The 26805-nt window shown below is 47.3% G+C and overlaps 1 protein-coding gene across 5 annotated transcripts in view; it reads right to left on the bottom strand.

Moving 5' to 3' along the window:
- Positions 1 to 26805, bottom strand: part of CACNB4 (calcium voltage-gated channel auxiliary subunit beta 4) — a 116386-nt gene that overhangs the window by 64675 nt on the left and 24906 nt on the right. Inside the window, exon 1 of one of the 5 annotated variants that reach the window (XM_075429842.1) lies at positions 9263 to 9469. The exons of the other annotated variants lie outside the window; for them this stretch is intronic. Coding sequence (XP_075285957.1) covers positions 9263 to 9307 — 45 coding nt within the window. The 5' untranslated portion in view covers positions 9308 to 9469. Of the gene's footprint in view, positions 1 to 9262; positions 9470 to 26805 lie in introns of those variants that run through there. 5 annotated transcript variants of the gene reach the window in all.

Here is a 26805-nt window from a genome sequence, read left to right as displayed (position 1 = left end):
AGAGAAAGATGGGCGCAAACCAGTGCTCCAGCACATGAGCCAGTAAGCTTTACTGGGGCAAGGGAGCTCCAGTCCAATCTTTCTTTTCTCCGGTCTATGAAACAAACAACGACAAGTTCCCTCTAAGCCACACTCCCGAACAGCTTCATACACAGATGACGTTACGTTAGGAGTGACTGGCAGGCAGCTAAATTCGTTTGGCATGCACAGGTCCATGACCTGGAAGACGTCATGAGTGAAGAGAACCAAGATGCCCGCCAGCGATGGAACCTCTCCCTCTGAAGGAGGAAAACTACCTGGACAAAGACCAAGACCGTGCCTATTTCACAGGCTGTTAACCTCCTCACCGTGCTCCACGCAGAAGCACAAACACATTGCACCTGAATGCAAGTACGTGTGGAAGACACAGAAAGAAGCAAAGGACACGACAAAATAAGACACTCCAGAAGTGAAAACAATTCACTGTTGGCATGAAAATCAGCAAGAAAGCACTGTAGAAAAATACAAACCAGGATCCCACAAAAGTTTGCAAGTAAATCTTGACACCACCTGCAATCCCTACAGAACTCAGCATTCAGCCAGCTAAATGACATTTTGAAATTAATTACTGGGTTCCAAATGACCGTGAACAGATGTCAGGCTTGTCCTGCCTGTGAAGTCATCTGCATTTGTGTAAGTTGCTGATTTTTAAAACCAGGCTCTACTATCTCTGTAAACACACACTCAATGGAAAAACATCTAACAGCTCAGTATCTCACAAGCAGAACATGTTTTAGGGAGATAGGGAAGCAAGCCATGACATCAACAAATCCCAGGTTAAGCTTCTCCCCTTGTTATTTGTTAGCCCTATGATGTGTTCCTTCAGCACCACGAGCCACATTCCGCCCTCAGATGCCCTTGAGCCCAGGGAGAGCCACCGACGCTTCTGAGCAGCGGCATTTTCTTAAGCACTGGGAAATTTTTGAAGCAATTTGCAATCCAGGATCAGCACATTTGTGGGAAGCCCTTGTTATTTCCCCTGCACTCCCCGGCCGTTCAAGAGTTGACCAGAAGGAGTCCAAAAGCATGAGTAAAGCCATAGTTTATTACACACCTTAGTCCTTCATATGAACAAGCAATATTACTAAACACACACTATTCCAATCAGGTGAGCTGTTATTTGTAGTTGAAAGTGAAACACATACACTGTTAGCTACTCCTCATTATGTTTTTTTGTTTAGGTGACTTGAAGCTTTTTTTTTTTTTGCATTTTAATGTATTTTTTTCTGAAAAAAATACCCCTATGGAAACAGCAGGCAGTAATTTATAAAAATTATTTATGATTCTTACTGGAAGTTTTCTTTGACTACCATACTATCAAATCACAACATTACATTTAACAAACACAAGAACTGAGTCAGATAGAAAACCTTTTTCACGTGGGCCCAGACGATCAGACACGGTGAGAATAGCTGATGTTGTAGTAGTACTAGGACTCTGGAAATTTTAGTAGGAGAAATCTAAGCAAAAGCATCCAAGCAAACCCCAAACCAGAAAACAAGCTAACTTTCCAACCCCTGTCAGACAGCCCTTTATACAAAAGAAAAATGTTAGGCAGATGATGATTCATTAGTCAAGGCAATCTATTAAGAACTAATGGAAATGAAAACAGATTTGAAACTGTCAGAAACACACAAACACTTTGCCTGTGTAAAAGCCAAATCTCAATGAGAATTCAGAAGACTTAATGGGCAGGGGATAATCTCTTTTTATCTGAAATTATGGAATATGTTCCCAGTCAAGACAGACGTTAGCACACACTTGAAACTAAAAATCCTACATAAACAAACAGCAAGCAGATAACGGGTAGCAGCTAGGCAAACAACCCTGGAATGACTAGGTCCTGACGTTACTCATCTTTCTTGGATTAAACATTAGAAAACTTCGCTAATTCAAATGGAGAAACAAAGAACAGCTATGCCTGAAGAGAAGCCGAGTGTCATCAACATGCGAAGGGCACCGCTCTCTCAGTTCACACACACATCCCAAGTCTCTCTGAGGAACAACAGAAAGGAAATCCAGTTGCCTTCTACCGATGATCGGGCCCACAACTGAGGGTCGTACAAGACCACCCGCCTGCTGTTTTGTAAAAGTAAACCTCCCAACGTAGGATGACTACAGCAGTCTTCATCTCACTTCCCCTTGTGTCACCAGCCACGAGGAAAGCTCATCATCTCACAGACGGTCTGTACGGCTAAGTACTCACCACATTCCCTGCACAGTCTCACCCTATAATTAAGTTTACCTACAAACCAAGCAAAGATTTTGCAAGTTTGAAAACTCCTCTGTGTGCTGTAGAGAAGGTGGGTATCACCAGGCTTTCCACCACCAGAGAATCCTGCTGGCAAGCACGCTGGAAAAAAGAAAAATGCATTGACTCTCTCTCTGGCAGCCTTCAACCCTGCCTGCAAGATCCACCAAGCCATATAAAATGACAATCAGATCTCAACTACTAACTTCAGGGACCTGTGGAAACGACGCACCCAATAACCACTGAAACCCTTGGAAGCCCACTGAAAGTCCCAGGTTTTATTTGACAGCTGTATGAAGCCTTCTGCTTGGTCTCAGCTGCCCGTTGTACAAATATGTTCTACAAAATGAATCGGGTATTACGAGCTCACGACAGTAACAGGCTCTGGGATAGCAGAAAGAGATGACAAACTGTGCAGGCACAGAGAACGAATTTCAGAGGAGAGCGCCAGTGAATGCCTATGACTGCAGCCCCAGTGTAGGTGCTCTGCGGGCATCAGCCCTTCCCAGGACAGCCCGCCCGGCACCTCTCCTTTGAGAGGGGTAAGAAACCAGAATACACCAGCTGCCACTTTAAATATATCTGCTGTGTAAACAGGGGACTGATGTTTTGGGCTGCAGCTTCCGCAGGGATCTGCACTTACCTCAAGCACTACTGCAGAAGACTTCACAGGCAAACGGAATGCAAAGCGTAAGTCTTTAAAATTAAACTCACTGGAAGAGTTTTGTAGTATAATTACCAGAGGCAGGATGAAAAACACTTCTAAATACACATTTTGTTTATTTCTTCTTCTCAACCTACGACAATTGAGAAGATGTAGAGAGCAAACAAGGACCATGTTTCCTTCTCCTTCTGAGATCAGAAAGGTAGCATACAAAAATCTCGTCAATATTTGAACATGAACTGCCCTACCAAGGTTTGTGTTTCTATAAGCATGGTTTTCTACTTGAGCAGCATCCAGAGATGATCTTCTCTCAGCTGGCATGAGAAAAAGTGTACACTAGCAACAGACGGAACAACTGGTGTGAGGAGTAATGTCATGGACTGGAGAAAGGCACTGGAGTACACTGTTCTCAAAACACTGACGGTTTGCATGGTGAATAAAACGTGTTTACCTACTATTCCCATCACGTATTTCCTAAAAATTTTCAGCAATGCTCTCTCAAGAATTCTATGCAATAACCTACAGATCAGCCTGGTTTTTACAAAAGTTTGCTGTGACATCTGTGTGCAGAGGAACGAATGCCCGGTGCTGCTGCCCCGCATCGCAGCAGTCTCCTTTCTGGCTGCTGCAGCACACACATGGTGTTACCAAGTTGTAGCAATGCCACGATCTGTACCACTGCTTAACAGTGCACTGGGAATGGCTCCAAGCAGAGCTCTCTACCCTAATGTATGGCCTACAGCCATTAACACTGCGGATGACATGCACACCTATCACCCCACATACTGCCAGTACCATAATGCTATATGCTGTAACGATATGCTACATATATCGCACTGCTAGCCACAACTTCCCAACTCCCTGCTACAGTCCTGATGTGCCAGGGCTGCAGAAACTGCTACAGAGTCTAGGCAGCCTTCTGCACATGCAGTCCTTCTCACAGCCCTTCTTATGGAAAAATCTGAACACTAGCTACCAGGGTCAGTCTCACCGGTGTTTAGCTCCTATAAACACCAAAAGACTTTTGAAATCTAAAATGCTTTTGTGTATCTAGGCACGAATCGCACTGAAAGTGTTTAATTCTTGGTGACAGAGTTGGAACTTGCACAGTACCTTCGATCGAAGCACATCACCCTGGCTTACAAAGCAGTACAGAAAAGGTCCTGCTTCTCTGGCGTATTGAGAGCCAGCTCCAGCACCGGCAGCAGGAGGCCGGCTGTGGATGGAGGGATGAGAGGAGCCCGAGGGAAACCAGAGCAGGGTTACATCCAGGCCAAACAGCTATGAGAAGGCAAGAAAAGAAGGTGCATATATGGCTCAGGGGAAGGAGACTACGCCAGAGACAAAGCAAGTAGGTAGCAGCAGTGAAGAAAGAGACCGACTACAACAGAGCTGTTACAAGGCAAGCAAAGACCACCTTTCCTCCTCCTCCTCCAGAGACCAGAGAGGTACCACACAGAAATCCAATCGATACATAATTATGAACTTCTCCACCAAAAAGACAGGCAGAAGATGAAGGCATAAATTAAACGCCACCTTAAGTGACTTGAACACAAGGAGGAAGACGATGACCTGAATGGGAAACGCTGGCACCACAAAGCAGAAAGGCACGCGGAGCGAGTGCTGCGGGCTGTCACCAGCTCCGGCTGAGCGGTGACGCTGTGCAGCACCCTCCCCTCCACGCAGGCACCACCGCGGCCGTGCAACAGGGCCTTCTCGCCCAAGCCAGCCACCCAGCCTCGCTAATCCCTCGGCCACCCTGCGCTCTCCCCCTGCTCTTTCGCCTCACGCAGAACCAAGCTGAACTTCCACGCGCCGTCCGAAGGCAGCCATTTCCACCAGCCCTGACAGCTGACTCAAGTACACAAGATAAAGCCTCTCACGCGCTGACAGGCGTTAAACTTACACCTCGCGAGAAGTGAGGAAAAGCCGTTTCACATGGTCAGGTGCTGCTCTGGAACGAGTGCTTTGGAGGTAGAAATATAAACAAACAATCCAAAAGGGACCGGTCTGACGGTTTCGCAGGTGCAGAAAGGGTGACACGTACTCGCAGCAGGTGTCATTCCCCATCGTTTGCTGGGGCTGGGAAGGACTCTGCGTTAGAGGGTACTCACTGCTAACTCCTGGAGAGAATTTTTCAGTGAAATGCTGTTTTAACGGAAAATGTGATTTTACAGAAAATGCAGTTTCTTATGGGAAGGTTTCATTACAGTTTGTTTCTGAAAAAGATGGAGTCTTCACTGAAACCAAAGAGCACTGGGAAATGACCGACCTGTCAAGCAGCGTTCGGATCTTTCCCAGCCATAAGCAGACACACACCTACTAGCTCACAACTGTGAAGGTAAACTGGTACTATTTTCTTACCCATTCAATCTTATTGTCTTAAGCCCCCTGTGCTAACTGGTTTTTATGTTCCATTCTCTTGTTATCAAAAATGTAAGACATACTTCCCCACAGGGCAAACAAGCTTTCATTCCCAAAAGGATGACCCCATTCACAACTACCCAAAGAGCTGAAAAAGCCTCCCAGAAATCCCAAAATCACAGGGCAGGGCAACAAACAAGGCAAAAATCTTCATTGGGAAGATTTTTCTCTCTGTGGTCATATGCACCTTCCACCATGTGAAAGCCTGCACTTTCTGTGTTCATTACAAGGGCACTCCTGCCTGCCAAAGTTGTTTGCTTTCCTATCTCTGCACCTCTTTTTTTCAATGTGGCAACTACTTATTGTCTACAATTACTGGTGGTTTTTTTCAGCTGCAACAGTGTAATTTTCCTCCTCCGAAAAGCCTCACACTAGCAAGTGCATCATCTACTTCACATTAATCATCACAGCTGGTAATGGATTGTAATACCCATGCACATGCTCAACTCCTTTCTTTATATATACATAAATAAAAGTACATATTTTTGCATATATTTTATATATGTGCACACATGCAAACACTATAATAGCAGCTTCAATTACAAAAATCACCTACATATCTGTTCACTGTTAAAAAAGGTCATGTTTGTTACTGGTTTTAACAGGAAAATTTCCCCTGCACACTTTCCTAGAGTGTTCTCGGATCAGTTAATCTGTGTATTATCTACCAAAAGAGACTAGGTATAAATTCAGCACACACCTCAGCTTCCCTATCTTTAAATGCTGTGATTTTATACTACCTTTCCAAGAGTGAGCACATTTACTCTGTGGATGTGCCATACACTGATTGTTCACCTTTTCCTCCAACGCAAATTAAAATTTGATACTTACACACAGGACTTGTAATGGGCACAGTTTTATTACCAGAAAAAAACTCACCGTGGATATTTGAACTCACTGCACCATTCAGCTGATTTTGAACTATAACACCACTAGGTTAGCTCGAAGTGGTTCAGAGGCACTCAGCAACACGCATCTGTCTCAGCCCAGTGAAGATCGACAAAGGCTAACCCTCCATCACAACTGCTGCCCTTCTCTCTGCTGTCATGGCTGAGGAACAGATCCACCGTGACAAAACCCAGCCTGCTAGCTGGGACAAACGTAGCAGGGACAAACCCCAGGAAAGGAGGGGGAGCAGATGTTCGGTTTGGCCCTACCGTTGGAGCTAGGCACAGTTTTAGCTCCTGCTGCATCTGCCTAAAGCACGCCCAGCAGCCACACCGGCCAGGCCCACTCCAGAGCGGCTGCCTTGCAAGCCAGTATCACAGAATGGTCGGGGTTGGAAGGGACCTCTGTGGGTCACCCAGCCCAACCCCCCTGCCGAAGCAGGGTCACCCAGGCTGCACAGCACCGCGTCCAGGCAGGGCTGGAATATCTCCAGAGAAGGAGACTCCACAGCCTTCTGCGTCAACACTGCTAGTCCAGCAGGGTGAAACAGCTTTCTGCTACTTTGGACACGTACCGGGATTTCCTTCAGAGAAAACGCAGAGTGAACACGGTCCACATGCAAAATAACGAGAACTGGGGTAAAAAAATACAGTGATTTGTTAGCTCCTATTTCTTGCCATTAGTCCATTAGTAAAGAAAACTGCTGTATGGATTTTGTAAGGGCAAATGCCTACTTTAAGACGATGTTAGTGTACTAGAATGACTCATCTTCATATGGTTTATGCTAGAAGCATTGCAAGTAGCACAAGTCCTCGATCGCATCTCCATGTGCTTCAGGGAATGGAAGAGCACACCGAGTATACAAGCTCGCAGATCCTTCAGTTCACTAGCTGCACAACACCTGGGCCAAGCCTTCCAGGTCCTAAAACCCAGAACAATACAGAGGGCCTTTTCTTTGATCTTTGCACGCTCACAGTTATTTTCTCTTAACCGCAGGGAATCAGTATCCTAGCTTTGATTTGTTTTTCACTGTATTAATTCTATTACGTTGGCTCTCTTTGGCTTGAAAGCAATACTCATATGACCCATCACGCTACCTGTTTGCCAGAATATTGTCTCAGCAGGCATTCTCAATTCATGAGTCAGAATCCAAAATAATAATAAGGTATAATATTTTAAGCAAGCTGTTCAGGAGCATAAAGCAAACAAACACTTGGGGAATTTTATCTGCTTTGTGTCTGAGCCTTTGGGGTCTACAGCCTTCAGCTTTTCCATACGACTATGACATGTAGATTGTTTTTAGGGTTTGGTGATTCGGTTTGGGTTTTTTTTTTTTGTTAATGAAAGCTGAGATTCTTACATATTCCCACCGTTCTAGAAGTTATGTCTATCAAAAACATTATTCTACTGAAAGACTGTCAAATTACAAAAGTTGTGACAAGCATTATCATGAACTAGGTAAGAGAGTATTAAGGAACCTGGAAATGACTTCTTCAACCCAATCTTTCAAAGTGGACAGCTAAAGACCTAGTTCCTCTCTTCCGTTACCAACTGTTCTTACAGTACAAATCCTAACACAGATGTCTGTGTAACAGGTCCTCTGCTGCCATTACAACTGCTGAAACTGCCTTTCCCAAACAATGTTCCTGGAAAAAAGCAGTGGGGCTTCACTGAAATACGCGGAGTGAAGCATCTCAGAAGCACCACTGAGTGCCCCTAGACATTCACCTGCATTCCCCAGTGAACTTTAAAATCTGGCTTTTACGGATAAAACGTTTCTTCTACAGCAACTACTATCCACCCAGCTAGCTTTCTTAGCCATGCTACTACACTTCTAAGTTGTCTTCATAAGACCGTATTTATACTTTGCTGAAAGTCATTACACCAGCACCAGACAGATTCAGGATTGCGAACAGTTCCCCAGAATTCACGCTTTGCTGTACAAATGCCCGGTTTACAGAAACACCCAGCTGGATCCTAAAACACATCCCTGAAGAAACCAACACACTCATATGCACTTGGCATGGCAGCAGTAAGAGAAAACACAAATTAACACACGCATACTAAAAAGGCAGGAATTTCTGAATTGACCCAGAGAAGCCTAGTTTTGAAAGAAATCAAAAACACACAGCTTCGAAGGATTCAAACACACGGGGTTTCCCCTCAGCATGGTGTACTGCGTTATTTAATCTCAACTCTGCACAGCCCTGGTTCCTCTCCCTCCGAAATAAACGGATGCTAGCGTGAGTCGGTAGTATGTGAGGCAACACGTAGACAGCTCACACTTCCCAGTCCCAGACCGATACAACCTCCCTGTCAGGCGAGGGAAAAAAAGCCTCATCCGAAGCGATACAGGATCTTGCCCGTTCTCCTGGGGACACCACATCACACGATACATACGTCTGCATTGACGTACGCTCTATTTTATGTCACAAATCTGTGTATTTTACCAGCCGGCCACAACACCTTATGTAACAGATGCCTGTTTAATATGGAACGGCGCGTTCGTCGCCGCGGCGATCCCGGCGGCTTCCCCTGCCCGGAGTCGTGCTGCCCCGCTGGAAGGCAACGCGCTCGGCCAACGCCGCCAACGCTCCGCGTCTCGGTTCGCCGGGCTCCGGCCACGGTCACGGGGGGTTCCTCCGCGCTGCAAGAGAACCATTTTGTGAGGGATGCCACCGGCTTCCCAGCACGGCCAGGGAGGGAGGCGGTGGGAGATGCTCTCCCAGCCAGCAGCGTCGCGGGTTCTTCGGGGCAACACCGACGCCGTCGCCCCGACACCTCGGCCGCCGCCACGCCCGCACCTTCGCCAACCCATCGCCAAGGCACCCGCGCTGCCGGGCTGCCCAGGGTACGCGTGACGGGGATGGCAGCAGAGGAACTTCTGCTGCTGTTCTGTCAAGCACGCACCGAGCGCGGTGTGATCAGCAGCTGACGAGGGGAGCGGAGCTGGAGCTGAGGTGCAGCCGGACCCCGCCTCCCCCCCGGGCACTCACCGCCTCCGAGTCTTCAAATCCATGCAGGTACAAATTGTCGTACATGGAGGTCCGCTGTCGCCGGGCGCCTCTCTCGCTGCGGAACCGGCGCTGCCCGGGAGGGGAAAAGGGGGGGGAAGGGGGGTGCCGAGCGGCGGCGGAGGCCTGTGCGGCGGCGGCGGGGCCGAGCCTGCCCTCTCAGCGCTGCGGACGCCCCAGCCGCGCGGCGCCGCCTCCCGCGCCCACCGCCGCCGCAGGTGCCCCTGCCGGCGCCGCGCCGCCCCGCAGCCCCCCCCCGCCGCCTTCCCGCCCGCCGCGCCGCCGCGCCCCATTGGCTGCGACGCGCTACCGCCGCGCCGCCATTGGCTGCGACGCGCTACCGCCGCGCCGCCATTGGCTGCGACGCGCTACCGCCGCGCCGCCATTGGCTGCGACGCGCTACCGCCGCGCCGCTACCGGAGGCGCCGCGCCGCTACCGCCGCCGCGCGGGGCGCACCCGAGCACCGCTGCTCCTTGCCGCCTCCTCGGCAACCGGCTCACGGCGCCCGGCCGCGGCCCTGACAAACTGACGGGAGCGGCTGCCTGCAGGCGCCGGGCCGCCTCCTGCCAGATCTGCCCAAGGAGGTGGAGAGGGGAAGCAAATAACGGGGGCACGGCTGGCTGTCTGTCTGTCTTTCCCACAGCCTCACTTCTTCAAGATCTGAGAGAACAGTGCTTCGTTTCTGAGGAGAAAGAGACAACCCCCACGGTCTGGAAACAAGCAAATCGATCCCTGAGAATCAAAAGAACATAATTACGGGCCTTATTTGCACCTAACTTAAGAAACAGATTTCTAAAACGGGTCCTGCTGGAGCGCTGGCACTGAAGCTTCTGGTTCCACCTCTCATTTCAACCCAGTGCCTGTTTCCGAGGCGTGCCAGCCCCTCACAACCACCACACCTCACCCTGCACCAAGCAGAGGGGCAAACCCCATGCCACGGGTGAAGCCGCCACGTCCAGAGAAGCCAACCGACCGGCCGAGTCGGGCACAGGGTGAGGAAGCCGCTCAGCCAGCCCTCCGCGCCCGTGGCTCCCGGCTCCCCACCTCACATGTTCACGCACCGAATGTTCCTCCTCCCCGGAATGTCAGAACTTGTAGTGGGCAAGTGTATCCCCAGAGAAAAGCCCTACGTGACAAAAAGGTAAATAAAAAATAATTACAATGAAATAATTTACAATTTACTTCCTATCCTTATTAAAAAACAATTACTCTACATCTCCTCTTCAGTGTAATCTGATCCAACATTCCTGTCTTCACAAACACCTCCCCTCCGTCTTTTCCATTTGCTTCCTCTACTATTCCTTCCACAGACTTCAGCAAAGTTACCACTCATCACTTGGGAAGCGTCCAACAGACATCTGAAGCAAAGCCAAAGGTATTATTCTCCCCACATTCACAATCTCTTACAAATTTCATCAAAGATTCCACAAAGTTATGGTCTTCTTCCCAATTTACTACTCCTCCTATGCCCTCCCTGCACTCTTTGCTCCTCTCCATATAACCTCCTGGTCTGCAAGAGCTTATGTACCTACATACAGAGGAAGCATAGTGCCAGTGATGATCGAGAGAAGGATCTCATGGTTAAAGTTCAGATCTTGAAGTATTTTTCAGCACCGAGTCCTCAGTCTACAAGGTCTTCCAAGGAACAGCGACTTCTCTAGCCCTGTGCAAGAAGCTCATTGCCAATGCTCAATCAACAAAAAAACACAGCAAGCAGTTAATTAATAATGAATCTCTGAAGGCTTTTCAGTGGTCTGTTTCAAACAAGACAGCACTTCTTCCACTTACATCGGGGCTGGAGAACACAGCCAGCACGTTTTGGAGCACTTCATGGTGCTTTGAGCAAGGCTGTTCAGATGGAGAAGGATCTCAGCTTCTGAGATGGCCTTTAAAATTCTCATTAAACTCCCTCTACAGAAGTTAACGGATCGATTTTCAGGGCTTGTGCTATGGAGCAGGTCCCTTCCCCTCCCCACCTTGAAGATCCGTGATGTTCATTTAAAGAAATAAATACATTGCTGGTGGGAGACGATTAGAATTTAAAACGAGAAGGAATTTCTACGTGCAACATCAGACCTGTTTGTCAGCTCAAAATAAGAAAAAAGGCCATGAAATCACAAGAAGAGAAAAAAAGTGTCTGAACTTCACATAAATTTCTAATGAAATAATTTAATTCAGAAGTCAGGGGAATCACTATTTGATTTCCAGTACTTACATTTCACACTGTCCTTTTAAGACACCGTGGTTATTAAAAAATACATATTTAATGACTCAACTTGAAAGGCTCCTAAAAGATGCTATAAAAACACACACAGCTCATTAAATTGGGTTTGTACTCGAAAAAGATCTAAACATAAGGGACAGTCGCACAACCTACTTCAAGCATTTCGCTCAGGTGCCTAAAATACAGCGCTCAGGCCGTTACTTAGGGTAGGGGCTCTGACTCGCCCTCGAGGAGCCACAGAAGTTACTTCTTCCCAGTTTGCTCGATGGTCTGGCAGCCCTGCGCCCCGACAGCTCCCCAGGGCCGCCGGCATGGGGTCCTGCCCCTGCCCACCGGGTACGCAGCCCTGTGGCCAGCACAGGGGCCAGGACGTGGGGGGGACCTGAGCAGCCCCCCTGCGACAGCACAAACCTCAGCCAGCCCAAACATCCACATCTAACGCCCCTTTTCATGGTCTGAGTTGAAGAAAATCATTAGTAAAGCCAAATAAACACAGGGACCCCTGTATGTGTAAGGTTTTTTTCCCAGCCATGTGCCTAAAATGCAAAAGTGCAAACACCTATAATATAGAGAAACTCTAAATCAAAGACCCTTTTGAATACACACAATGCAAACCAAGGGCACACCAAAGCGAGAGAGGAAGATGTCCGTCTCTTGGGAAGTTGTCTGAAAAGTAATCCGGCTCTCAGAATATCCTGAAGGAACAGGAGGCTGGATGGGGGTTGGGAACAGGGAGCAAGGAAGCTTTGCAGAGGGGACGACATACAGGCTAAGGAAAATGGCTCAAAACTTATTTTGGTGAGAAGCCGTCACTATTTCACTGTTACTCATAACACAGGTGTCTCTGCACGTAACTGCTACAGTATGGGGCATTATTCAGTAAAAGCATGTTATGTTTTTACGGTGAGGGACACCATGTTACGCTGGATATATGGGCGGTTATCTCCGTCAGCTTCCAGAAAGTCAAACCTCTTTGGTTTCAGCTCACAGGATAGCTTAGCACAGGCAAAATGGAAAAAGTACAACAGGAGAGACAGTTAAAAGCTTCGTCTTTTTTAGGTGAGCTTCCCAAGGATGGTACAAAGGAACAGAAAAAATCCCCTACAATAAAAGATCAAGGTCACACATTAACTGAAGGTTTTGAGAGATCAAAATCATCCCTGGCCTGTTTCCGAACGAGAATACAGATGATCCGGTATTATTAGGCAGGGAATTCCGGTGCCTCAGGCCACACAGAAAGACTCCAGTACCTTTCAGCTGCAGTCAGCACTTGGCTAACACTGAAGCAACCAGCATCCAAAACCCCATCAGGTTGCATGTGCGTGCAGGCATAGCTGAGAGAGAGACCTGGTGAAACACGTAACGGGTAAAAGAGCTGAACCGAGTCTTTTTAAGGTCTAATCGTTTAAAACAGGCATTTTCAAGCAGTCGGGTCTCTACTAGGATTTAATCATGGTGCGTTGCAATCTCTGTCAGCATGCGGGATATTCCTTCCTCACTGAGGATGGCCATCCTCTGGCGATGTCGGCAGGACTGCTGTGAAGTAGCTTTCACATGGATTTACTGCAATATTGCATGCAGGGAGCATACGTTGTCCTTCAGTCTCAGCCCCTGACTCCAGATGTTCCCAAGGGCACAGGAGATTCTGAAGGAGATGTAAACAAAGACCACAAAACAATCCAGTTTCTGTAGGACCTACGTATCTGTCAAAAACCAGGCTGTCTCACTGCTGAAGACACGTAACATGAGTTCACGTGGCTTAACAACGAAGGTATCATTTGGAATCACCTTAATGGCTGTGAATTGTTATGGCTGGGTAATTGGGAGCTTCCTCCTCTCAGGACTTTTTACAGGCTTCGTAAGAAGTCTGAAGTTAGCAGGACAGGCTTGCCAAAAAAGCGTGCTGGACTCGGAGCAGAGTGGGAAACAACAGCTAGCAGGTGAAGTCAGGTCAGTCTTGTTCCCTTCCCACGCTCAGGAGCAGTGACAGCGAAAGCGACCTCACGAAGAGAAATGCAGTCGCTCCACTCCCTGTTCACAGCACCCCTTGCTTCGCAAGCCGGGCTGTTCAGGGAACCCTGGAGTCGCTGGGCACCTACCCGAAGGACTTCAGACCGCCTGTGCGCTGAGCATCCCCTCACAGGCAAATATATACCGTAGCGTAAGCACAACTCCCAGAAAGCCGTTGGACTCAGACCTGTTACAGGGAGGAAGCTCGTTTTCTGTGCTTCTTTTAATCTTGGGGGCTGGAGAATGATCCTGCAAGCGTGTACCTTAAGACAGCACCACCCATAGCTGCTGTGTCCACATGGCGACCTGCGATAATATCAGCATTTGGAAAGAGTCTTCTCAGACTTCTAGCAACCGATAAGTCACTGGGGATGTAACGCAGACCAACACATTTTCTTCTGGCCTCAAATAAATGCCTACTTGCACCCTGTTAGGTTCAGGGGGTGTGGGAGAAGAGCAGGGACTGGAAGTCAGAATATTTCGAGCATCCCACAGACCTCTGCAATACTTGGCTTCCTCCAAATACTCTGATCCCACTAGAGATTATTCATATTCTCTTTTTTTATTAGAACCAACCCTTTCTTAAGTACAAAGGAAGTCTCTTTGAGACATGCATCCATATATTCCTGAATGTCAATTATTTAGTCATTTCTGAGCTATCCAAATGTGGGAACACTGTTTTTCCCAAGGCATCAATTTTGTACAGAACCATAGGAAATTTTATTTAAAGCCCAATCTAATGATTACACAGTCAAATGACAGCACTTGTATGGTTCTTTCAGGAGACGTAGCAATGAACTATTTGCATAAACACACTAAAGTGCTATTTGAATAAATGCGCAGCAACTAGATTGCCAAGTCAAGTAAATGCCTCAGCACTGCAGTGCGCAAAGCCAGAATGTAAGTCAGCAAGTTCTCTTCTTCGTAATTTAACAAATTCCACTTCCACCTGGGAGTTCGCTGCCACTAGCTCACTGCGAGCCGTGCAGCAGGACTGCAGGCCCCGATGCCTCTTTTCCTGCGGCTGCGGAGGAGAGAAGGATCGCCAGGAACACGAACCCTGAAGCAACAAAAGCCAAACAGCGACGCAGTGAAGAAGGTGAGAAGTTCTTTATGGCCTCCTCCTGCTCTGACAGTAAGGTTATGATCCTGCACTCACAGTATTACTTGGGGGTAAGGAGACCATATCCCCACAGCAGGCAAGGGCACATTAAGAAAAAGCATTTGCGGTTACATTAATAGCACGTCTGGATGTGAACCCACTCCTTCTAGCAGTTTTAAGCACACAGAAGACTCCAAAACCTGCAGTCTTCATCAGCATACTTCATATGAAACATAAGCATTGATCTTCTACTGCCTGAATTCTGGGACCTGGGGAAGAAAATTGCTCTCCCCCATATGATGCTGCTCTTGTTGAAATCAGCAAAATAGCCCAAGTATATATTTCATTAACATAAAGGAAAAGGACCGCCAGCATTCTCCAGCAATCCACCTAAGGCAGAACTTGCTTCCATCCACTGGAAGGAGTCCAGCTTCTCACTTCTATGTTATTTGGCATAGCCCAATTGCTTACCCCTTCTTCCTCTAAAGCAATTTCTTTCTCTCTCTCTCTCTCTCTCTCTCCCCTCCTCTGTTTTGTAATATAGATTAGATCAGCATCTGGTCCAGTAAAAACAGCTTCTGCCTTGGGGGGGAGGTATGACTAAGATAACCTCCCGAGATCCCCACTAACCCTGTTTTCCAGCACCTCACAAGCAATGAGAACTGGATGATATTTGTGATATTTGGCAGTCCTCAAAGCTATCAGATAAATCAGTATGTATTTATATTTTGAAAGAAAGAAGTCTTGTGCTCTCTGGGATATGCTGTGGCACAGAGGATTCTGTGCGTTTACAGGCTTTATTCAAAGAGACTACTGGATGGCATGCTTTAATTCTTTGAATTTCAAGTAATAAATTAGTCTGGTAGGGTCTACTTTGCCAGTTCTTCTGGAGGTAGTGAGGTGCCACCTATTCCAAAACACATTTATCTGACACTGTTATATAAAGGCTGCTATAATTAAAGCAAGTGTGAAGACTTCATTGTCACTTTCTCTTGGTTTAAAGCACCTACAATGAGAGAGGTAACTGGGCTACATTTGTAGGTATCCTCTATACTTAACTAGTTGTGAAATTTCTTTTTCCTGCAGGCACCATGGAGATTTGCAAGAAGCAGAGCAGTGGGGAACTTGGAACCATAGCTACGGCCTTCCAGAGTGTTTTTGATAGAGAAGAGTAGATTATCTCCACCTCCTGAGGCAGGTATGAATCTGCTCTGAGGGTTTAATAACTCAAGCCAACTCTAATTGTGGCTTCCACTGGTGCACGGTATTGAGTGAAGCAAATCCAGAATTACCTGTGAAATGTTGCAAGACCTAGCCCGTAGCCATACCACTGTATTAACAAGGGCCTCCCTTTTGAAGACTTGGAACTTGCAGTGAAGTACCTACACGGATACGTGGGCAGCTGAGCGGTCGTGGTGATACCCACAGACACGGAACACGCAGAGATCACCCTCCAGCAAAACTCCCGTCGATCCGCAGCGCTCAGCGACAACCAGGCTGCGACTGCCTGAAGGTCCCAAACACAGACTCGTGCTGAGGGTACCAACCCGGAGAGACAGAGCGGTGTTATGGCTGGAACTGTGCCATATTTCTTCGTTGGAAGGCAGGCAGGGGGTTCTGTTTTTAGAGAAGATAGAAATGTTTATCTTCCATGCCAGACACCATCTGGGCCAAAGGATTAAGCATTTGTTATATTTCTTATTTTAAGCTCCTCTTTCCTCATGTTAATCGATCTCCCTAACTGCCGTAAGTGCAGATGCTGAGTGTTGCTGTACACCACTTTGGACTGCAACTGACGAAATGATGGGAAACTATCAATAAAAAGCCAATTACAAAGTTTAGGGGAAGCTGGTGCTATTTCATCCAAGTAGTGAAAGCCCCCACTGCATTCTGGAAAGCCTCGTCAGTGCTGACACACACACTCGAGAGCAACAACCACCCAGCCGGGGCCGATAAAAGCAAAGGTGCAGGGAGCCTGTCATAGGGGAAGGTGCACTGCAAGCGTACGGATGCCAGGTACATCACTCCCAACCACTGCTGTTTCTTTAATGCCATGCACTCTGCATAACATCGATCATCTCCAGATCTCCAGCGTCACTTGATACCCATTAGAGCAAAGGAGTCTATCAGCTGGTGGCAGTAATACAGTGCTATGTTAAGTGAGCTCATCAAAATCCCCAGCTTGTGAGATGGAGGATGTCACAGAGGCTACAGAGCAATAAGCAGAAAGATTTTTCAATCTCCTCACAGACATACAGCCCAGAAAGGCCCCGGTCAGTGTTAATTTCCCAAACACATTCAAATATACTTAGTTTTGTCAGTAAATATTCACAAAAAGGTTACTTGAAATATATTTTTGATAAATTACAACTATCAAGTAATAGTTCTTTAGAGAAAACAAAGCCTTGACTGAGCAGTTGGAGCTGGACAAAGACGACCCTGCTAGCTGAAAAGAAATGCCAGCTTCTACAAGAAACATAATCTCACTGGAGATTTTTTCCCCCCTTTAGCTAAACTAGTAGAACTACAATTCCTATTTTGTATTTAGAGTAACTTAGACTAGGACAAAGCATGTTTTAAAAGGAGTCAAAGAGTTTTGAAGTCCTAGCGCTAAGAAGAATTTTATTGTTCTTGTTAAGAGAGTAAAAGGAAAAACAAATAAACCTAGGCAGACATCACACAGACCTATCTACAGCTTGCCGCTTCTCCTTGGGCCTTTACAGGCATGGCTTGATTAGCCTGTTGACTTTATTGCATTTGCTTATGCTTATAATCCAACCTCTATAGGACACTCTTCAGTTCATTTCAATAGATTACCATGACACCCGTCCCAGTGGAGAAACTGATCCAGAAACAACAGATCAATGCATGAGGAACCACTTATCCAGACTGATTTCTTTAAATATTTAGTCAGGCTAGTCGGCAACTGAGCTGAGAAAAACAAAGATTCAAGGACCTGGCTGTGCATGTTTAAGTAAGTTGAGTTCTTGCCAGTAAAGTCTCTGGGAGATCTTTTCTTACCTACGTGATGAAACAAGGAGTTTGTGATAGTCTCGCCGTCCAGAAGCAAAACACAAAATCTGTGTTAGAAATCCTGAAAATGATGACTGCTTATCATCATTATGCTAAAACATATTTTTAATGCGTCTCTGTTTGAGACGTTCACCCTCTTCCATTGGCAATCCTTACTGCGAGTCTCCTGCTTGAAGGCCACAACCGGCGCCATTTCCAGGAGGAGAACTAAGCCTTAGCCAAGCACACAGTGGCTGCTGGCAAGCTAGGTAAGATGGCCCCAAACAGACCCCCAGCAGCCAACAGGTCACCCCTCTTCCTTCCACAGCCTGTCCTCGCTGCGGGGAGACCTCATGCCAGGTGGGGTCTGCGCCACCAGACGCAGGTACAGCAGTGACTGGGACGGGACAGGAGTTCGGGGATCCCCGGGCACCGCTATCCCCTAGCGAAGTCAGACGGGAATCTGGGATGAATTGAGGCATCTGTGCTCCGCTCAGGGTGATAAACACCTGCAATTCTCACTTAATTCGTTCAGCATCTCAAAATGCTCCACATGCCAGCAGCACTGTATGAGTCCTTTTACAAACCTGAGGCAGTTAGAAACGACTAAAAATACCTTCTGCTTTTCCCTTACAAAAGGGAACAATCATAATTATAGAAATCCTTGCACCAGCAGAGCCCATCTTCATATTACAGGTATGAAAAGCCCTACATGTAAAAGGGGTTCGACGCATGAGGAGCTACTAAAATAGGATAGAATAGCATCCGTTTCTCAGCTTTTAGGCAAAGATGTTTGAATCCACTGGTAAACCTTTAAAATTCCCAGTTTGAAACGAAGCATGAATGCACATGATGTTGGGACATAATTCTGTGAAAGCTCGGGTATAGTTCAGAAGCTTCGCCAGATCACGTAATTTCTGATGCTCTGAACACTTACACAAATGCTAATATTTGTTCCTCTGACTCTGTCATGCAGTTGTTAGACATGTATTTTCCCTAATCCCTCAAGCCCTACAGTCACGCATAAAAAAAGAACAGAATGACTAGTTCATTTCAGCCTTTGACAACATCCTTACAGAGACTACTTAAAAAAAAACCCAAACCCTAAATAGACTGCTGAGAGGAAAGTTCTGTCCTACATCTAAAACTGCCTATGAGACAGGAAACAAAAAAAGTAGGAATAAATGGAGGAGGATCAATATCTAGGGTCTAATATTTGCTTTGGTCCAAAAAAAAGTCTCCATTACAACAGCAACGTTCTCACATGATATGAAGTCATTTGAGAGCAAGCACGGAAAAATTCAGCTTCAACAGCTAAGCTTGACAGTTACAAGCAGAAAACAGAATATTATAATTGGAAGTGTTGAGAATAATAAATAACGGCAGCTCTGCCATCCCCGCCTATAATCATTATGAGCAATAGAGAAGCAGATCAGAACCCCATGTTCTCAGAATTTAATTCAATATCCAAACGAGGGAGCACAGAATTAAAAGGTGATAAAAATTTCTGAAAGGATATATTTATCCAAATTGTAGAAAAAATCCAGACTCTATTAAAATGAATGATGGAACCAAAAACTTGTAAAGCTTATCCTTAAGAAAAGGATTGGACATGCATTTGAATACTACGGCTGCTGTAGCTCTACATGTTCTGCTTAGCAAAATCTGAAGGGATATGGCCAAGCCTTGCTTTCAGCCTTGATCCCTTGGCAGGGACAGAACAGAACAGGCTATTTCAGTTAGAAGGGACCTCCACCGATCATCTCGCCCAACGGCCTGACCCCTTCAGGGCTGACCAAACGTTGACGCCTGTTAAGGGCACTGTCCCGGTGCCTCTTGGGCACGGACAGGCTTGGGGCATCGGCCACCTCGCCAGGAAGCCTGTGCCACGGTCCAGCCACCTCCTCGGTGCAGAAATGCTTCCCTGCGGCCAGCCGAAACCTCTCCCAGCGCAGCTTTGGACAGTTAAGGCTTAGGGAGAGACCCAATACTGTCAACAGCTTATTCTGTACCTGTTTTCCACTGCATTTTATTCTCCAAAAATATCCACTCTATTCAAATATGGTAGGTGTTACTTTCTACAACACCGACCCCTGTGCAGCCAAAGATAAACCCAACCCTTTCAGTCTAGACCACAAACTTTCAGACACATTGGTGCAATGATGAAAAATTTGTGTTATTCCAGTTCAGACTAGAAAGAAAATGATGACTTGAACCCTCATTACTGCTGTTAAACATTATACTACAGTAAAACGTATCGAACGTCTTAGCAGTGAACATTGCTGCCACCTCTTGGGTCAGCAGAATAAAAATAGCAGAATAAGATTACCGCGTAGTTCTGCAGATGGGGCGTACGTATGAGGAGCTTTCAGTGATCTCCAACACGACTTGTGCAGTCAGAAATTTGGCCCTTGGAAACCTGTGGGTTGAGGATGGCTTCCCAAACCTAGCTGGTACTAGCATACTCTGGAGCCACTTCTGTTGGCCTTGACTGAAGTGGGACTGGGTGGACACGGAGCAGCTCTGGGGGGAGCGAAAGCCACATTTCGGTTTTACTATTTCATCATTCAAATTCTCCTTAGAACTGCATCAATGAACGCAGCTCCTTCACATTTGGAGCGTGAATATGGAAAGAAGGGCACATCACAAGCCACAGCAGTATGCTGCTCTACCCACCAGCCGCCTCACCCGGGAAGCGAGAGAGGACTCGTTCCAAAGTCCAGAGCAGACAGCGGTCGAGTTTTGATCTCCTGTAGGTCGCAGACCAAAGAATTTCACTTACAACCACAGCCCTTAACTGAGACCTACAAATCTCTGTTGGGAACATCATTTATACGAGGTGAACAGAAGTTCCCAGGAAGGCATTTGGTTTCAATCTGAAGGCATCAAGGACAGGACAGCCCGCAGCTTCCCCCCGCTCCAGAGGTTAATCATCCTCACCATTAAAATGCAGCTGATAGCTTCCATCAGGGAGCTCAGTTCAGAGACTTTTATCTTCTGGTTTTTGGGAACAGTTGCCTTCAGTCTTTTTAAAGTACCTGAGCAAAGGTTACTGAAGATAGTCATTCCCTTAGTATAGCATTAGGAGTTCACTAGTAAAAGCGCCACTGAAACTTGCTCTGTTCTTCTAATTGTTTGAATGAAGAGACAAGATTTGGAGCACCAAAATGGCACTTTCATGCTTTAACAAAAGACATGTTTCTGAGAAACATAATGCATGTTTTATGCTCACCTTTGTGAGACGACTTCTGGCCTTGTTTTTCTCACCACCCATCTGTTCACTGTCTGCTTAAGATTACTCTCCTTCAGACTGTATTTTTGCAGCCAATTAGGATTTTATTTTCTGCCCACATTCATAACCTGCCGAGATCGTTTACAATTAGTCCTCTGTCCTGATGGGTAGTGTGACAGTGGCTGGCCAACGAACAGGAGGATTTTAAGATCATAATGAGAATTTTTTCACCGAGAAACTGGAGAGCCCACCCGTTTTACTGGCTGCAGGTCTGGACTCCCAAGGTCTCACGCTTCACACAAGCAGTGCTCCCAGACCCAAAGCCCACCCAGGGCAGCCGTGGTGTGGTTCCACATCGAGTGCCCGACCTGCTGGGCATCCAGAGTCTCCAGGCTTGGGCAGAACAGGAGCATGGTGGAGGGATGCAGCCGGCCCCAGCGAGGGTCCGGGGCAGCACCAGGTCCCAAGCCACAGAGCAGTCCTCCTGGAAGCTCTGGGGCTCTGGCTATTCCACAGGACAAGAAAGCACTTCCCAGTTCCTGGTCCCAGCTGCATCTCCTACCCTCAGGTCAACTTCATGTCAAAAGGAAATCCAGCTGGACATCACCAGCCTCCCTGTCCCTTCCTCCCCCACCGCACCGCTTCCCAGGCACACTGGCCATCGCTCACTGACCGCTTTTCACAGGGGCATCTGGGGACCATCGTGCAAGGCAGGCTACAACAGCTGCTTCAAGCCTGAAAGCATCAGATACCTGTCCCAGGAGTAGCCCACCCAAAAGCTACCCTGTCTTGCATCCAGCATAACCCACTGGGTCTTTCTGATCATCCATTTCAGACCCAGCGTATTTCCCAGAAAACCCCGTTCCACTGGAAGATTCAGAGTCTTTAGTTCCGGCTGCTCCCCACCAACTTTATGAGGAGAGGCTGAGGGAGCTGGGCTTGTTCAGCCTGGAGAAGAGAAGGCTGAGAGGGGACCTTAGAAATGCCTCTAAATATCTGCAGGGTGGGGGTCAGGAGGATAGGGCCAGACTCTTTCCAGTGGTGCCCAGCGACAGGACAAGGGGCAATGGGCACAAACTGAAGCAGAGGAAGCTCCAGCTGAACCCGAGGAAGAACTTCTTCCCTCTGAGGGTGCCGGAGCCCTGGCCCAGGCTGCCCAGGGAGGCTGTGGAGTCTCCTTCTCTGGAGATATTCCAGCCCCGCCTGGCCGCGGTGCTGTGCAGCCTGCTCTGGGTGACCCTGCTTGGGCAGGGGGTTGGACTGGGTGACCCACAGAGGTCCCTTCCAACCCCGACCATGCTGGGATTCTGTAACTCCGATCAACTCTCGACTTGATCTTGTGCATCATGTGCGAAGCTGGGCAGCCCAGGCGAAGGGACCTTGGCGCTCACCCCGGCTCCACACCACTCCAAGAGGGAGACGCGTTGCTTCACCCCTTCTCAACGACACAGCACCTTCCTCCAGTGCAAGCTGAACTCCTTTTGCTTCCCCCTCAGCCTGGGTCATAACTCAGCCAAGGGGTTCCAGCCGAGGTCCGGGTGGGATGGACGTAGGGCACTGGGGAAGTAATGGAGGCAGGGGGGAGCGATAGGGAAGGATGCAGCTATCAAATCCGGCCAAAAAAACCACAAAGCAGAATTCACTAAATAATTGCAGAATAACTGAAATTTGAAGACATGGCATGGTATGTGTTACAAGGAGATGAAGCGGGGAAAGTCCACCATGAAAAATAAATCAATAGCACTAACCCTGCCTAGCAGAATGATGTAGAAGGGCCCACTGCCTTCTTCAGTGATTAATCAGAGAGGAGAATTGATTGAAACAAAGGCGGAAGCACTGCATGGCTCTGAGCACAAATACACCACGAGAGAACATTGAATCAGCATTTTCCTGCTTCTTCAGCTGCCTTTGTGTGTGATGCTCCTTGTACTCCTGTACTGGTCCTTCAACACAGTTGGATCTTCACAAATCTCTCCACAGCCACTCCTCCATATAACCTGCTGCTGCCTCTGCTTTTGCTAGCTGCCTGGATACAGCCCCGTCCCGGGGAGACGCGCACCGGCCTGGCTTCGCTGTTTGAGGGTGCATCATCTACGCGTCTTCTCACTGCCCGTGGGAAGCACTGCCACGACGTGCTGGAGCTACTGAGACACAACTGCTTTGCACACGTGCAGGGAGCAGCGACATTAAACATATAACTCAAATTCTGTGCTGGCATAGGTTACACCAGCACATAGCCAAACATTTAACCCAGGCTCAGTATAGCAGCCTTACAGAGTTTTTCTTAGGGGGGGGGAAAAAAAAAAAAAGCAGCTTTTTATGAAATGTCTTCAATACTTTTCATAGTAGCAGGAAACAAGGATTAAAGATTTAATAGCTTCTATTGTCAGGGGACTCGTTCCTTCCCACACACATGCGCGCCCGCTCTCCCCACTGAATTTGAAAGCCCCAAATTCTTCTTTGTGCAGCTAATTTGGCTTTATTCATCTTTTGAAGAACCCACCTAAATCTTGGGGGTGGGAAAGTAGGTGGTAAGGGCACAGGTGACAGAGGAGTAGCAGTGAGCTGAATTACACTCTGAACTGTGAACATCTAGCTCAATAGGTGAAGCTTGACGGGTCTGATAAATTGATCAGAACATTTTTGTAAAATACCGAATGTCTTTAATTCTATGCAGGTTGTAAAACAGACGTTGGAGTGCCTTTATCTTAAGTGAGCAGTGAGGTAGGAGTAACAAGAATATTCCTTCTACCTGCAGACAATGTTTCCTCGCCTCTCTGAGCTTTACCAGCCATTAGCTCCCAAATCTTTTTTCCATCCTGCTAACGTCCACAATGCAGACTAAACTGTCAGTTTTTAAAAAGTGAGAGCCTACTTCCAGAAAAAGCTTTTGTTGTAGCAAGACTCATAGTTTGCCAACCACAAACAAATAGCAAGCAGCCTAAAAAAACTGCCAGATGCCAGTATCATCTTCACACGTAATTTACAGTACAGGCAACCCGTTCATAAGCCCCTTATATAGATTTAATGAATGGAATTAGCACATTATGGCTATCTACTTCATACACAGTGTGCCATCATCTTGTTTCAAATGAGACGTGTTTGGTCTCCGCTGAGACTGGAAGTCCAGCACCTGAAACAAGCATCGGTTAATGGTAGGTGCAGTAGTCACCAGCTTGAGACCTGGGCTCTGATTTCTCTGATAGACCACTGGATATACGTGTGAACAAGACAAACATGCTTACCAACCTAGGCTGGATTTGGTCCACTCACCCCAAAAATGAAAAGCCATAGTCTTTGTGAGAACGCTAAATTGCTAACTTGCTTCTGCTATTACGCAGCAATACAAATCATTTAAAATAATCTTCTAGAATGAGGAAATGGCACCACGCTAAGTGTATCGTGGGAAAAACAGCTTTAAGCAAATCCAAGGCAGGAAAGTATTTCAAGAATCTCTTCCTAAGAGGAGCACCATGTGGTTTCAGTTAAGTTAGGAAGTACAGACGAGCCGGCTTCCACATCAGTGTTTTGGGTAGAGTGAAAACATTCCCTGAACTTGAGTTTCAGTTCTGCGTGAAGTCTTCGAGACATGAAAGCAAAGGCAAATTTTCAAAGGCTCCACCGAGTGTATTCTTACAACTGCACTCAGCCTCACCGAGCGTTTTCTGGGCACCCGCTGCCTCAGACAGAGCTGCACACAAACCTACCCTCTGTACTGCTCGGGAGCGTACCGGCGAGCGAAATAACTGGAGGACGTGAAAGAACGCGCTCCTGCTACGCTTCACTGATCGCAAACAAACACAGAAAGAAAAATACACAAGTGCACACCCACTAAATTCATCTTCTGCAGTCATCAGTGAAATCATATCCTTCCCACTCGCCTCCTACAAGAACCATTAAGTTTTTCACCAGCTCTGTTAAAGCCTTGGGTAATTCTGCTGCGTTCTGGCTCCTTGGCCTCAAGTTGCATTAAGGGAGGCTCAGTTTGGATATTAGGAAAAATTTCTTTACTGCAAGAGTGGTCAGGCGTTGGACCAGGCTGCCCAAGGAGGTGGTGAAGCCACCACATCTGGAAGGGTTCAAAAAACGTGTAGATGTGGCACTTCAGGACATGGTTTAGCAGGCGTGGGGGTGTTGGGGTGACGGTTGGACTTGATGATCTTAGAGGTCTTTTCCAACCTTAACGATTCTGTGATTCCTTCCCCCCAGGGCTCAGGCTTTCCGCTCCAACCGAGCCCGGCTCCCTGCAGCTGCCTCCCGGGCCTGCCCGACGCGCCCAGGAGATGCTGGAAATGCTACAGGCTGCCCCAAAAACACAACTCTCCCCATTCCCTGCCTGCCTCTCCACCACGGGCACCTGGGACCTGCCGTGGGGCAAGGGAATGGTTTTCTGCATCACCTTCTGCGGTGGCATCCCCGAAGCCCCTGCCACAGCCTTTCCCATCGGAGCTGCCCGCACCGCCACCAGCTCTCGGGCAGACAGGCTCAGTCTCTGTCGGGTCGGTATAGGCTGGGCTCCTGCTCTGAATCAAGAAGCCAGCAAGGCATCAGCAGGATGCCCCAATACCTTCACTCTGGGGTGTGATTCAGAGCAGAAAGTTCATAATTTTACACCAGTGACGAATAAAATAGTTACAGGATGAGAAAGTCTTTCAGTTTTACCGTGAGTGCTATGACATCAAAGCTTTCCTAACGCTTCAATTTCTAGAGAAAGAATTAAAACAAACAAACAAACAATCCCAATTTTTAATTCAAACACTTCTGGCCAACACAACTGCAGAAAACCGCCTTCAAAAAAAATCACAGCTTCAAACCACTTTAAAACAAATACACAACCGTACGCAGAGGCACAAAGCGAACCCAGATCAGCTATTCTGATAACAACTGAAGCCAGCTTTATTTCTGGGAGTCAACACTTGATTCCTAAATCCTAGAAGCTGTCAAACCCTCACAGATTACACCTGCACGAGATCCTTTTAGCCCAGTCGATCACCCAGCTCAAGTTTCACCAAGTCCAGAGCTATAAACTGGAGCGACAGGAAGCACCGCATAGAACTTAATAGCTGTGCCTTCAAGAGGCACCTAAAAATAGGCTGCCTTGCCAACCTGGGAATTCTGCCTGTAGCAGCCACTTGTCCTCCCTTACTAATTGCCGTTAGTCAGAAAAGTCAAAAATATATAGCACATGTTATGCAAAGCACAAGGTTAGCTGTTCTGCGAGAGAGATGCTCCCAGCAAGACCGCTCTTCGCGTTTTCCTAGGAGGATTCACAACACGACTGCAATTAAAAAGGGAAGTGCCTCCATTTTAGGGATTTCTTTATCAAAATCTATAGCGTGCATCACTTAACAAGGGATAAAACCCTGTTTTTCTTATGCTAAGTGGCCTTATACTGCTATTTTGAATGCGGGTTACCATGGTAATCAGCAGAATCTGGAATGAGTTTGTTTCGTCATAATTGCTGCATAATTTTGAGCAAAGAGCTAAATACTATCTTACTATTTCTACCAGATCGACTCAGTAGCTGGAGCTTTCACAAAGCTCATGATTTAAGGAACAAGCCATCACAAAATATGACGAATTAAAGCAATTATAATTATTTAGAACAACCGAGTCCGAGTACTGCAAGCGTGTAGGAGTGTTTATTAGTGTTTCCATGACTCAAAACAATTCCATCTTTAGAGCATCTTCGAGATTTTCTCTGTGCTCTATGGAGTCAGGGGAGCCAGCAGAGAGATCTGCACGTCCACATACTGTGTTTGGGGCTCCAAGAAGACAAAAGCAAAGGACGAGCCAGCTTCGAGTTCCCCCCACACACCCTGCCCAGTTCTCCCAGTCCGGGGCACAAGAGAGCAGATAGTCCTACCCCACGCTCCCAGGAGATGCTGGAAATGCTGCGGGCTGCCCCAAAAATATGCAAACACACAGAGCTGGAAAGCACTTA

The sequence above is a fragment of the Opisthocomus hoazin genome, chromosome 9, assembly GCF_030867145.1.
Source record: "Opisthocomus hoazin isolate bOpiHoa1 chromosome 9, bOpiHoa1.hap1, whole genome shotgun sequence".
NCBI lineage: Eukaryota > Metazoa > Chordata > Aves > Opisthocomiformes > Opisthocomidae > Opisthocomus > Opisthocomus hoazin.
The sequence above is the reverse complement of the archived record's forward strand: the minus strand, read 5'-3'. Positions and strand labels throughout refer to the sequence as shown.